General features: G+C 38.4%; 1 protein-coding gene across 1 annotated transcript in view; it reads right to left on the reverse strand.

The window, feature by feature from the left end:
* Positions 1-14,683, reverse strand: part of SUSD1 (sushi domain containing 1) — a 56,839-nt gene that overhangs the window by 6,245 nt on the left and 35,911 nt on the right. Inside the window, exons 13-15 of the mRNA XM_026866496.1 lie at positions 8,407-8,500; positions 7,086-7,341; positions 2,548-2,587 (exon numbers count right to left, since the gene is read on the reverse strand). Coding sequence (XP_026722297.1) covers positions 2,548-2,587; positions 7,086-7,341; positions 8,407-8,500 — 390 coding nt within the window. The remainder of the gene's footprint in view (positions 1-2,547; positions 2,588-7,085; positions 7,342-8,406; positions 8,501-14,683) is intronic.

The following is a 14,683-nucleotide window of genomic DNA, read 5'->3' on the forward strand; positions in this document are numbered from 1 at the left end:
CCCCCCCCCCCCTTTTTTTTTTCCCCAAGTAACAGAACAGAAATAAACATTGCAATGACAACCTTACACAAGCCCATAATACCAGAAACCACTCAGGGACAGAATAGAAGGCTTACAGAGGACTGTTGTCAAAGCCAGAATTACTAAGAACTACTGGTGAAGGTAATCTGAGAAAATAGAAATTCAATCCCTTCCAGCCACGTTTTTTGCCTCAGTTTTCACTGGCAAGTGCTCCAGCCACACGGACCAGGTCACAGAAATTAAAGGCAGGGACTGGGAGAATGAAGAACCACCCACTGTAAGAGAAGCTCAGATTTGACACCATCTAAGGAACCTGAAGGTGCACAAGTCCATGGAATGCGATGAGATGCTGTGAGATCCCATTTTCAGCATTAATCAAAGATTACCTACTTGTTACTGTAATTCCCACAGACATCTAGGATGCTTTTATTCCTTCAACATTCCACAAATCAATTTGCTATTAAATCTTGCAAGCATGAGTAGTTAGTGTTTCAGCAAAACTTTAAATTCTTGCAAAAATGGCACTTATTCAATGAAATATGTCCATGATGAGATTCCAAGTGCCTGAACATCAGAAAAGCAATTTCTGTTACTTAAATTGAACTCTTTCTTGGCTCATCTTATTGTACGGGAAAAAAAAAACAACTGGCTGTGCATTCTCCCCAAACAGCCCCAACAACTGATCAGAAGAACAGAAAATCATACAGACCCATAAGGAAAACATAACTAGTCTACTAGCTTTGCCTAACACTACTCAGTGAAGCAAGGCTTGTATCTGTGCAGCACCTCTCACCTGTAAACTTACTGTGAGTCTGGCAAAATAAAGAATTTCAGATAGGGACCCTACAAGGAAAATCTGTTCAACCTACAAGCATGTTCAGTTTTGGTAAAAGTTATATCTGTCCTTATATCTCTGTAATACCAATTTCCGTATGCAAACTATGCATTTCTAAAGCAGGTATCAGACCTCCATAAAAATGAGAGAATTCTCCTCCCTACTTGTAGAATATATTTGCTGAAAACCCCTCAGAATTCATTCTACTTATTTGTGACAGAAGGAAGTGTGCTTTAAACAACTTTCTATAACTTTTTACAACAATGATTTATCATACAATGTGTAGGTTTGTCTAGACAGCATCTCTAACAGGCCCATTTGGTTTAGATTTAATTTACAGATTTGCTTTCCACACATGTTGAATTAAGAAATACTCCTCAAAGGACTCAGTAAGACAAAAATACTCTCAGCCTCTCCAGCTGCAGAAGTACCTTAGGCTAAGTACGCCATTTGGCTAGAAGTCCATTCAATATAAAGGCAAATGGATTTACAATAGGAAGTCAAAGGCCTGACCTGTTCTACCTGATGATGCTCTATCAGCTGATAATTGACAAATTCAGAAGAGGACAGTCTTCTGTCTTTCCAGAGTTATCTTACAGCTCTTACCATAGAGACCTCAAACCCAGGAAATCCTTGGTCTTAGCTGAGTCTCCCACAAACTAGCTAAATTATATTTTAAGTGTGGCGGTAAATGAACTAGGTCACATGAATACACAGCAAAAGGCAACCTAGAAATAAACACACAGTTGTCACCAGAAGATCAATAATAGCAAGTCAGACATGGATTTTGTGAACAGTGGTGAAGATGTACTTCAAGAACTCTATGTACCACATGATTTATTATCATTCCAAACTACTGTCTCAGTCTTCAGTGTCACTGCATTTCCTAACTCAAATTTGTAAGTCTTTCAACTCAAGAGCAGAATTTAGAGCTTGTAGGGGAATCCAGTGGTGCTACTTTCTTTGTGAGGAGAGGCAAATGTTTGTATTTTGCTGAAACATGATGAAATGGGTGAAAAGAGTATTTTTTACCACCATGGAAAGGAAGGAAACTTAATCTCTAGTGGATTCCAAACTCCTCGGAGGTAAACTCATTTACTGGAAACATTTTATAGTCCAAATGTAATACAAAGATAAAACCATGCTGAGAAACTAACTGGATTTTAAAGTTATGCCACTGTATTTTTAAGAAACTATACTTAAAAGTACAAAAATTAGCCATACTTTTCATTTTTGCATGCTGTCTTTTATTTTCCTGTTCATAAAAGGAATTCATTCTCCAAGGACCACCTGAACATACCAAAATAAATAATGTGGCTTCTAAAAGCTAGAAAAAGTTTGGTTGTATTTTTTAAATCTTTAAGGCAGTATATCTTAGAAGAGGCTTCTAAAATTTCACGTCTTCTGTGCTTCATATACTTTATGCATAAAAATTCCTGTAAATATTTGGATGTGATGCAAAGAAAGAGTAATATTGAAAACCAGGGGAAACCAGAGAATCCCCTGTAGAATGGATTACTGAATCCATTAGAATGGAATACAGAAGTGCAAGGCAAATTTTATGCCTCTAACATTTCCAATCCTCAAAGTCAACCAACCATAAATGGCAAACAAAGAAACAGCCATAGCAATTTTTAGTTTATGCTGCCATGTCAACTTCTGGTTTCTCACTGAAGGAAGAATTTACTTACCTTTAATTTGTGCCCAAACAGCACAGGACTGTGTTCTCACCTGAAAATGAAAACATAAAAATCAGTTTCTCATGGAGAAATTTTTTATGACTAACACCTTCCTCAAGAGCAGCCTTCCACAACATACTGTATTTTACTACTACTGGGAATGGAGTTTGTTAGTCCTCTCATAGCAGCCTCTAGCTTGCCTGAAAAGATTATAAATATAAGATTAGAGATAGAGCTTTGATGAAAGGCTGGCTGTAGTCTTTTAGATCATCGTTATTCCTTTCTATAACCTAGGCATACAGGTAACATGGAAGGATCTTTGAAGCCGATTGGATAAGAATTCAAAATTTATGAAATGCTAAGACTGAATATGCTGTATTAATTCTATCTCCATGTAGGATGTATATGTTAAAATATGGTACTTACAGGCATGTTTTTCAAATACTAGCTGTAGGTTTTCTTCAGTTATGACAACTTGCTTGGTGATTTTAAACAATTTTTATAACATACTTATAGTAGTTAATGTTAACAGTAGTAGAGTAAATGTTTACCAGGGCCCTGCTTCTGCAAGTTTGTTTTTTTTACAATAAGCTTTCATCCCTGTAGAGCTTCTTCCCCCCAGCACTTCATGCTCATATACAAGAAGTTCTACTTTAAGATCTATTGTCTATTGTATAATTATTGTGAAGTCTATTTTTGTAGTGTTTCTATACATACTCTCCTGCTAAATGACTTTCACAGACTTTAACAGAATACATACAAATATATTTTTCATCTGTTGGCAAAATGTGTATTATGTTGCTCTGGATAACTATGTTTATATGACATTCAAGAGTACATTTTGAAGCATTAGCACAAAAGAGCAAAGGCACATTTAATCTGCTTAACCTTACTCTAGTGTGTCTGAATGCCAAATTGTGGCATCTCAGTGTTTCTTCAACTAATTTTTTATAAGGAGTTTTCTGGTTCTTTAAAAAGGCAAAACACTGGTAAAGAAAATCCTCTTAGGAGAGGGAGAAAAAAAGAGAGGGGGTGGATTTAAAAACTCAACCAAATGCCAGATTCTGGATGCACAGGTGTGAGTGCCCTCATCTTGAAATGGCTACCTACATAACATACTCCAAATTGCAGGAAATTGGTCATCTTCTGCCTATCAGAGAAGTTAATGAGCTCCCAGGAATATCAGTAGTAATATTCACTCATCTGCATTTTATCTAAATCAAATTATAAATCCACTCCTCTGATACATGTCCAGAAAGTTATCAGTGAAAATACTCCTCCAAATACTTGAACATTCCTGGATCTCAAAGTTCATATTTCAACTTGAATATTCACAGGTAGCTAAACGGGAGATAGAAATCCCTTCCACAGCTGCATATTTTAGAGTTCTAGAGAAAACATTTTGCCATGCTTTACACTTTTCTCAGATGATTTTTTATTAGGCTAATTTTAACAGACTTTTCTCACAGTAGGGGTCATTCTGATTCCAATTTTCCAAACAGGTCATACCTTTTTTCCTGAAAAGACTGTGTGTCATCTTCACCTTTCACAGTTCTGCTCTTACTTGTGTTACAGGCAGAAACTGATCAAAAAAAAACCCAGCTGATGCTGATACTGAGCAAAAGCTGTGCTAAAGAAATTAATCTCAAATAAGTTTAAACATCAAAAACCTTTTTTAGTTCTTCCCCTTCACTATGAGCCTTGAATCTGCACAGCATGGAATCCATAAAGTAATCACTGGAGATTAAAATAGGTGCCAGATGGGTTTGAGTTATTTAATTAGCAGTATCCCTGATGGAGAAGGACACTTCCAAGGCTGGGCAATTTGTTCCACTTCAGTAAGGTTTTTATGGTAATGACAGTAATTTCTTGTTTGTTCCCAGATCTTCCCTTGGTGTCCATCATCTCTATATTCCAATTGTTAAATTCTTTATATATGAAAAATGATAATTTCCATTATCTCCAACTTCCTAACTGTTTTCCTTGTACATCCCTAATGATCTGCACAGACGATCTGACCAGCCTTTTAACACATGTGAATGTTCTGCACAAATGAAATACGCATCTTAAATCCTTCACCTTGAAAAATAAACAGAAAGTAAAAACCACACAGCAGACACCGTTCTCAGAACCTTCAAACCTGAGTGAGGGATAGATGAATGTAGACTCAACAAAACGGAACAGCTTACTTAACTATGTCCACACAATTTTATCTGTACTGATTTTCCCACCCTCATCACGAAGAAAATATGGCAGGTGTATGGCAATAAAAAGTCACATCGAAGCCATGATTTTGCAGGACGTATGATACAAATTGTACCATTCTCAGGATGAAGGGGTCTGGAGTCAGAAGGAACTCTGGAGGATGCCAGAACTTAAAAGTACAATAATAAGAACATCCGTTAGGAGTCTATGACATGTATTTCTGTGTCTGTATTCAGATGGAAATATGTTCACAAGTAAAATACACTACAGAAATGCTGATTTCACATCTATTAATAATTGAGAGCAAATGAAAAAGCAGGGGTTTTTTTTAAAGACAGAATTTAAAATATTAATTTTTGAATCCAAATTCAGTTACTTAAATAGACAGATTTTCAGAAATTCTCAAAAACCAACAACCCTCAATTTATAATTGTGAATTTCTTTAACTACTTAATACCAGCAACTGTGCAAAATACAAGGGCATGAGAATTGAAGATAAATCAGTACTTCTGGTGTAAGGTGTAAGTTCCACTTCAAATAAGCAGAGCTGGGAACCAAAGCTGTTTGGTATTTGCAATCCTAATACTGATTTATTCGTGTCGTATGTAACTTCTTGTATTTCATCAAGTAACAAAAGCCATACAAGAAAGTGTATATTAAGTAGCTGATGCACTCTAAATGGAAGGAAGCAAAGAGTGACTTCTACAAACAATGGTAATAATATTTCATTAAATCAGTGGCCTAGAAAATTCATCTGGCAATGCCAGAGATGAAACATCAGGAAATAATCTATATGAAAGTCAAAGAATAATGTAATTTAGAAGCAGTTTAACAAACAGCTGGCAGAAAGACATAAGCAATCTGCACTGTTCTGTGCAAGAAAAGCCCAAACACAAGTAACAATAGGAAATGTTCCCCATTATCAGAAAATATTGAAGGGAAAAAGCTAGGGAAACCAGTGCATAAACCCAAGGATACATAAGATGAGTTCAAGGATGTATTTAGGAGTGCTAAACTTGTATAGATTTGACTCATCAACAAACATGCTCCACAGAGTAAATTTTTCTAAAAAATACAGTTCATTGTTCAAATCCCAAGGTATTTTGGGCTAAATTTAACATTATTTGTGAACTGAATGCCTTCAAATGTCATTTTCCCACTTATTCCCTCATACAATTTGTTAAAAATTTATGACAAACAACAGACTTGTATCAGGATCAGAAATCACTTTATCTGTGCTATAAAAACTTCTTAGACTATTGTTAAAGTTGATACCACACAAAAGTTAAGCTGCATAGATTAGTAGACACCAGTAACAGCTATTATGAGTACTTGTTAAATTTCACTTTGGACAGAGGTACACTCTTTAATAGAAACTGCTTTAACTTACTGAGATTTGTGTGTAGGCTTCCAAAATTATAGACAATTATGTACAAGTGACTCACAGATCAGTTTCTGCAGGCCCCCTTGCTTCATGCTGTATGCACAAAGTCCTAAAACTCTATTTTATTTTTTTGGGGTGTCAGGGTGAGGCACTGTTTAGGTGTTTTCTTTAGTAAGCGTTGCTTTGTTCTGTTTTTATTTTTTGACATTCAGGAACTGTATGCACGTGATGTCTATCACCTGGCCCATACAAGAAAAACTTCCTACTGCTAAGACTTATAAAAAAAAATTACAAGCTGTTGACTTCTGAGATAGATAACTGTAAAACTAGTGGCATAATGACATTATGGGAGGCTGGACACTGGACAGAGAGTAGAGCATGAAACAGCTGAAATGTACGTTTTTGAAACTTTTTGTTTCTAATTCAAATACATATTTACTTTAAAATGAGAAAAAAAAAAGTAGCATTAGTCATACACATTTTTTTCCACAAGGCTTTCCCAAGGCAGTTGGAGCTGACATTCATTGCTCTGTGGAAGGTAACACACATGATAAAACATATTCTTCATTGTCATATGGAGAACCGGAATATTTTGCTACAAAAAATTCAATAAAAATTTTAAATGAGTGAATTATTCATGACTAAGGAGTAATTTTCAGATTTGCATACTAATCTCTTCCACTAAATTCTTGCCCAATAAAGACACCCTCAATCACTGAGGGCATCGATGGCCCTTCATTTTTAATTTTTTGCGTTGGTTGTCTTCAGGCATCCAGAGTTGCTCCAACATTACAGTGACATAAATATCTGTAAGAAATTATGAGAGCTATTTAATCTAATTCTGTCAACTCACAGATCCTTGCAACTTCATAAAAAAATTAACACAAAGCTAACTTTTTCCTCTTTTTCCACAACATTTCATTCAACAGGTGTAAAGAAAAGGTTTTAAAATATTCATTACCTTATTCCACTCACTTATTATTCTCAAAAAAACACAATACTCTTCTCCCAGCTTTAATGGAGCATTATAAAACTTCCCGTAGTAATGTCTGTCTCCAAGAGTAATTGACATGTTATCAGCAACATCCTTTGCCTGAAATTCAGCTGCCACATATCCTTTAATGTCAGTGGTGTTACTAAAGAAAGTTGCAGCAGTGAAGGAGTCACAAATAAAAGTGCTTTGCAAACCCAGAGGAAGCACAATCACTTGATAAAGACTAGAGAGAAACAAAAAAGTAAACATTAGCCCTCAGTTCAATGAACTAAGCATCAGACATTCATTAATTCAGCATTTTCTATTTGTAGCCTCTTAACAGCTTTTTATTATCAATGTCCAATACAAATGCTTCTTATACTAGAATATTTCTCTGTGTTTTCCACTGCATTTTGAACGACAAGCCCTGCATGCATAGCTTAGATGTGGTTCTCCTCATCACACACACATTACCTTTACATGTTTATTCATGCTCAGAAGAGCATCAAATTGAGTTATTGCAGGCTATCTCTTGCTCTTTTCATCTAACACATAAGTTCACCCATGAAGCAATAAATCATTAGTATCCAAATATGATTCATAATTTCCCAAAAAAGACTTTTTCTGTTTAAAGGAGAGAACAGATACCATTTGTAAAAAATTATTCAAATCTGTCTTCAGGCCTCTCAAAACAATATTTAGTCTATGGTATCCAACCATAGGAAGACTAATATGTGGGGCTGTTACACTAGTCACTTCCTGAAACATTATTAGAGTTCAAGTATTTTCTGCTTTAGTGCAATGATGTTACCATTACCTTTTTTCCTATCACAAACAGCACTTAGTAAGGTGTAAATCCTTTTTCTCTAGATATATATGAAAACACTACTTAAGAACACGCATAAATACAGACATTGTTCACCATTTCCTCTGGCTCCTAGTAAAAAAAATGTACTGGATGTGTGAGTTAGCTGGAAAAAAAATTAGATGGGTAGAGCTGTCCTTGTGCAAATCTAATGTGATTTCACTGTGGATAAAGGGGGAAAAAAAAGCCAACCAAACCCCAAACAAATCAACAACCCAACAGTGAAAACTCGGAATTGTCAAAAACGGGATTTTGTGCCAGAAAGCAGGGAAAAGTCTGAAGCCAAATATTACTCCACTAAGGGAGTAGAAACTTGGAGTTACAGCTTAAGTTTTCTCCCATTGCTAACAAAAATAATTTAACTCCCACAAAATGTTCCAGTACGTAAGTAACATAAACCTGCAGAATGTTTTTTGAAAGGGTGAAGAGTACACAGAGACAAACCTGATCGGTCCATTTCGATCTTCTGCTTTCCGGAGTCTGAGCAAGGGTGCAGAACCTTTTACTGCAACAAATTCTACATCTGGAAAAGGGGGATCTAAAAAGTAAACAAAAACGGTGCTTCAAAGAGGCTTTACAAATGTTTCAGGCATGACAGTTCCTAGTAATTTCTTCCCAAAAATCTTCCTCTGTTAACTGAGCCTCAAGCCCCTGATGGCTAAAGTCTGCAGGCAACATAAATAGACTGATCAGGAAAAGCACAGAGCAAATACAAGTATGAACGCATGGCAGCCCCAGCTCAAATGCCTGTATTGAAGTATGTCTGCTAGCTGGGAAAAAGAGACGCCCAAAAATTACAGTAGACTGCAAAGAAATGAGACAGGAAGGATTTGTTGGAAGAAGCAATATTATTTATTAGACTAACTAACATGGTCAAGAAGAAAAAGACGAATCTCTGGACACACAGCCCACTATGAGAAATAAAATGGTATGAATAAAGGAGAATATATTATTGCCAAAAGCGCTTTCAAGAAGGTGACTTCCTTAGTTACTGCTCACAGGCAGCTGGCAATATCCAGTCCCTTAAATTGGATTTCAGTATGGGTACATAGCTCTAATTTGTTTTAGTGGGAATTTGCATCAAGGCCAAAACTGAACAAATATTTCTGCCTCTAATTTCAATGGCAATGATGAAAGCTGCACACTGACAGGGGATGGTGCTACCATAATAGAAATTACCACTATCAGCGTGCAAGCAAAAATGAAAAGAGCTTCACTGTGCACAACTGAGGGGGCAGAGTGTGAAGCACAGATACTATCTACCCCAGAGGTCTGAAAGAACTAGCACAGATATTTACAGGTATAGCTAGGCTGTTTGAAAACTGGTCTGTCAGGCTGCTGGTGTGGTATCTGACTAAAGAGTAAAAAATGCAGCTGCTTATATACAGAAAACCAAGGCTTCAGAGCACCATTAGTAAGAATAATCAATGTCATAGAGACAAACAAATGAAAACATGCAGATCTGACAGTGTTCTCACATCAGGCAAAATCTTGCTGAGATGCATGGATTTTTCAAGCAGCTGGAATATGGGTAGCTGTACATACATGTTGAAACACAGACAGTCCTTAATTCAGCAGGAGAAAATGAGGCTTGGTAGAAAAACTGTAAAATGTTTATCAGAATAACTGATAAACATGCAGTTAGCAAAATACAGCACATTGGAAGCAGAATTACTGGTGTGTAGGAAGGTTATCAGAGAAGTTCCTCCAAGACTAACCAAATTAAGTAGTATGTCTGCCATTTTTTAACAAACATGGTGCAAAATCCATGTGTATACAGATGAATTTTGCTGCTCAAATAATGCTACTGTAAACCAAAAGCAGTATGGAGACATTACCCACTAACTGAATCACCTCTATAGCTGTTGTTTTGCAGAAATGGGATGAAATTCACCAGTATAAAGTACAAGGTGATACACTTGGGACTACTAATAAAAATATTTTGCTATATATTCTAAGTAGTATATTAGTACATTTCAGTATATTAGTACATTTCAGAATGAGTGTTAGTTACCATAATGACAAGAGAAATGAAAAGGAGAAGGCTGCTCTAAAAAGCATATGAAAGATTTCTGTAACACTAGAGTAGTACTACTAGAGGTATAGAAGGCCCAGGTGTGATCATTTCAGTGTCTGATGTTCCAATCATCAGAGCTAAGTGAAACCAGTGCAGAGGATGATCACAAGAAAGATACAAATAAAGGAGAAATCATCTTTTATGACAGAACCAAAACCTTGTCTTTGTAGCCTATGAAAAAGAAATTTGAAAGTCTACATGGCCTCTGTTTTAAACAAATGAAACATGGGAAAGGAACACCTTAAGCACAGTATGTCCAAAACAAAGACAACAGGCCATACAAGCATCCCTAGCAAGAAAAACCCTACCTTGCCCTTGGCAAAAATAATCTTCAAGACAGCCTCCTGAAAGCTTATCTAGCCAAATTAATTGCTCTGATACCTCCCTTTGCCAAGTCCTCTTCAAAACCAGTGGAGAAAAGAGCAACGAATGTTTAGGATTGAAATGCGAGTAAGATTGTATCTAGCAAAACCTTAATGTCTTGCAGTGGCTTCCGTCTAGCAGAGACAGGGCAGAAAGTCCTGTCAGATAATTTTCTGAATTAATGAAGTGTATTGAATGGCTGCCTGCAAGAACAGGAAGTAGTATTTGCTTTGGAGGGCCTTTCCAAAACTCCTGCAACTGCAGATATTGTAAATTGTGTAGACAGTATTTCTATCTAAACAAAACAATTGAACAATTAATATTTATCAGCCAACCTTTATGGCCTTTGCACCTTGCAAACCTAAGTGAACAGAATTTTTACTTGAGAACTCAAGAACTGTAAACCCACCCTTAACTTCAGCAGACACTGCCTGTGGACAGAGTTAACAGGAAAATATATCTGTCAGAGTAGATTCATCTGGTCTGTTTCTCCTATCTTCCTTTCCATTGGCATCCAATACCACCACAAGACAGTGCTAGTAATTTCTCTTGAGAACTTTCCAATTTTCGAGAAAAACTTGAGAATTTCTTCTTTAATGCCAGCCAGAATGTGCATCGCATGCAACAGTTTTGTATCTTTTCCCCAAAGAAGCAGTGCAAGGGGGAACAGGGGACAAAAAGATGCTGAGTTCATAGCAATTAAATTTTTTATTTTCAGACAGGAAAAATGCAAACCATGAAAATATGCAGCCATCCAGAACTGACAGCCCTAGTAAGTGGGCAGAAGAGAGTAAAATGTGAAAAAACACACAGCACTTTTAAAGTCTGGGAGTCTTTTGCCATTTTCAGTTGTTGGTAAGAAATACTAATTACTACATACATCAAGCACACCAAAAGAAATCTGCCTGTTCTAATAAGTGAATAACTTGCAACAATATGAAGTAGTAATAATAATAATAAATAAATAATAATAAGATAAATGTATTTCCTTTTTGCTTCAGTGACCAGAAAGGAAACTCTGAAGGAATTATTTGATATGCAGTATTTGGCCACTACAAACTTATATTAAAAGAAGCACCTTTCCAGAAATTTAACATTTAAAAAAAGTCTGCTGTGAAGTCATCATAATTTCCAGATTTAAAAATCCAGATGGAAAAAATACTGACTTAACACCATCTAGAACAGGTGGAGGGAACGGGGGAAAGTATGGAGAGATCAAGACTTGCACCACATGGGCTGTGATCCTCCAGTCTGTTCAGCTGCTGCTAGTACCTGGCCTTTGTTAAAGGTTGTGTGGGTTTTTTAACTCTTCCCCAGCAGAACAGACTAACATATCCGTAGCAGCAACAAGAAAACACAGAAGAACATATAAAAAAATGCAAGTATATCCTGAGATAGTTCCACTCTCACTTACTTCCTTGTCATAGCAGTGCTATGTTATTAACCCTTGGGCATTTCCTATACAGGCCCATTTTCTGCAATAATAATCCACTGCTGAGTCTCCTGAACATGAAGGCAGGCTACAGGAGAGAAGTACATGCCAGGAAGTGCTGACCATGGCAACAACACAGGAAAACAGCACACGCCTCAATGCTGGAGCAAAACCCCGCTTGATGTTATAGGTAATCATGCTCTTCAGAACAAGTTAGTATATTGGAAGCAATTCACTATTAGTTATTTCACAATAGAACAGCTACATTTCTTTCTTTAATCCTGGAAATGAGTTGTTTACTTCTTGTTTAAAACCCTGGTTTTGGCCAACACTGTCTACTGCTGCAGTCTGAGGACTTCACAGGCAAACTGCTGCAATACAAGGAATGTGGGCACCTTTATGGCATTCACCAGTAGTGATAACAGAAATATTTAATGCCTTTCCTATCAACTGACCTTCTGTACAGCTCTGAAGCTGTAACTCTGGGACAACATGGTGCTACTTACCTTTGGGTATATAATACAGGAAAGAAATGTAAGTTTCCTCTATACAGACATGCCTAAAATAAACGCACAAATCTATTTCTGTCTCACCATATATATGGATATGCACAAAACCTGTCAAACTGAATGATCTGTATCTTATTAAAAAACCTTTGCTTGGTGCCAGCATAGCCCTATTTACATCTTACCTTCACTATTTTGTGCTAATGATAAAAGCTTTAAAATTTTAATGGAATTGAACCACAAAGTTCAAAACCAGGTAGCAACGCTTCTCAAGTTCAGGGAAGTAAAATCAAAGATACCTCTTAAAGCCAAGTTTTAACTGAAACAACCCTTTCCTGACATAACACCATTTCTGTGCTCTTCTTTTCCTGCAAACAAGGAATTTTTTGAAATGGTGATTTACAGACTTCATGTCAAAAAAGTTTTAAAGTAATTTTAAAACAAGGAAGTAAAAATCATTGCTGTAATTAATATTTTTTAATAAAGGGTATAGATATTCATGGTAGAAAGTGGTAAAAAACCTTACCACTTGTATTACCCTGTGAAGAGTAATTAAGTTTACTGAACATAAACAGTAGAATTACTTTAACAAATAGAATAGATTATTAACTTGGAGAAGGAGATTACTTGAAGAAGGAAGGGAATGAAGTAGGTTGAATAAACCAAGACCACATCTACAGAAAATGATCATCTAAATCATCTTTAAAGACTAGTCCTCTCTGGAAATTGTGCTCACATGATTCCCTCTGCTGACTGCAGGCTTTGTTCTCCCGATCTGTGGCTGAATGTCACACTATCCTGTTCATCACAGGAAAGGTATGAATTCAGTGAGGCAGACAGTAAAACTGGAAAGGGAACTAGTGGCCAGTGCTGTGCCACCAGCCAGGCGCAGCCCTGCTTGCAGTGGTGTTTGCCTGCTGCGGGTTTGGCCCCTGTGCTGTGCAAGACTGAACTCTGCTTTATAAAAAATCCTTTCTCTTAGGGAAAATATTCCCCGGGCCAGGATGCCTTCGAAGTAAAATGGTCCTAGGGAAGGAACAAAAGATGAAAGGAGGGAGACGTGTTTAGGGGATCTTGACTGGGGCCTCTCGGTCTTTAACGTAGCATCAAGTGACCCACCACCATGCCCACAAGTCAGTGTAAGTCACAGCCACGTGACATGTGAAGCCAGCCTGTGCACCATCACGTTTTCTGTGTCAGAGCAACGGTCCGCAACGATGCTGACTGAAGCCGCAGACCACATTTGGGCATCAAGGAGAAATAAGAAAGAGTGCCAGGTAGGGGAGAGCTCTGAGAACGGGCTCCTTGCTCTGCAAAGCCCCACGGTCCGCCATGGGGCTGACAAGGGGTGGAGATTCCCACGTACTGTCACGGGCAAGACAAACAGGAGGTTCATTTTAGGGCTGCAGCATCTCTCCTGCTCAGACTGGGAGGACTGAGAAGCCTTCTGACGCAGAAAAGCAAGCCGCAGCAAAAACATCCTGCAGGCACCTCAGTTTCATGCAGCTGCTTTCCCTCGGAGCACCCTTCCGCAACTCCATTTTCGCTCTCTGCCCTTTAGCAAAGTGACTCAGCTCCGCGAGGACTTTCCTCGGAAATCCTGTCACGCAAATATCGTGTGGTCTTTGCCAAAGGTGCCGCTCTCCTGAGCTGTGCGGAGACAAACCTTCCACGCACGGCTCTGGTAAGGCAAAGCAGAACAGAGCCTCTTCGGGCCCATGGCTAGAAGGGAACTGTCCCCCGGGGAAATCCCAGGGCAGTGTCCATGCCCTATCCTCTAGTGAATGGCGGGAGCACCTGCTGGCAGTGATGTGAAAGAAAAGACCATTTATTTAACCACCCAGGGGACACCGGCTGGAATTATGCCAACAGCAGCTACTACACCTGGCCCCGTTCCCAATTCAAGGCTAACCCCTGTGCCCGTAACACAAAAGCTTTTGACTTACCTCTGCAAAGCTGAAGCTGGGCCCACAGCTTCCCGTGGATGCTCAGGTGTCTAGGAGACCCAAATACCCACGCTCCACCTGAGGTCAGGTTTGCCACAGGCAGGCGGAGCCGGGGGAGAGTTACGGCTTGGCCTTGGCGGAGGAGCGGCCAGGGGGGCATCAGCTGTAGCCGCCCCCTTGGGGGCTTCTCTCCGGGAAAGGGATTGCAGAGGGTACGCGGTGCTTTGCACGCAGAAGGTGACCCTGCCTGCCTCACTGTGTATCGATCGGTGCGTACCATCCGGGGTTCATTAACACAGAGGGTCATGGGCTAATGCAGTCCCAGGAGGGTGGGAAGAGCCTAAAGTCGCTCAGAGATGGAGCCAGTCGGCATGTCTCAGGAGCAAGCCTTTAAACA

Source organism: Athene cunicularia, assembly GCF_003259725.1.
Source record: "Athene cunicularia isolate RWA chromosome Z unlocalized genomic scaffold, athCun1 chrZ_part3, whole genome shotgun sequence".
In the NCBI taxonomy this organism is placed as follows: domain Eukaryota; kingdom Metazoa; phylum Chordata; class Aves; order Strigiformes; family Strigidae; genus Athene; species Athene cunicularia.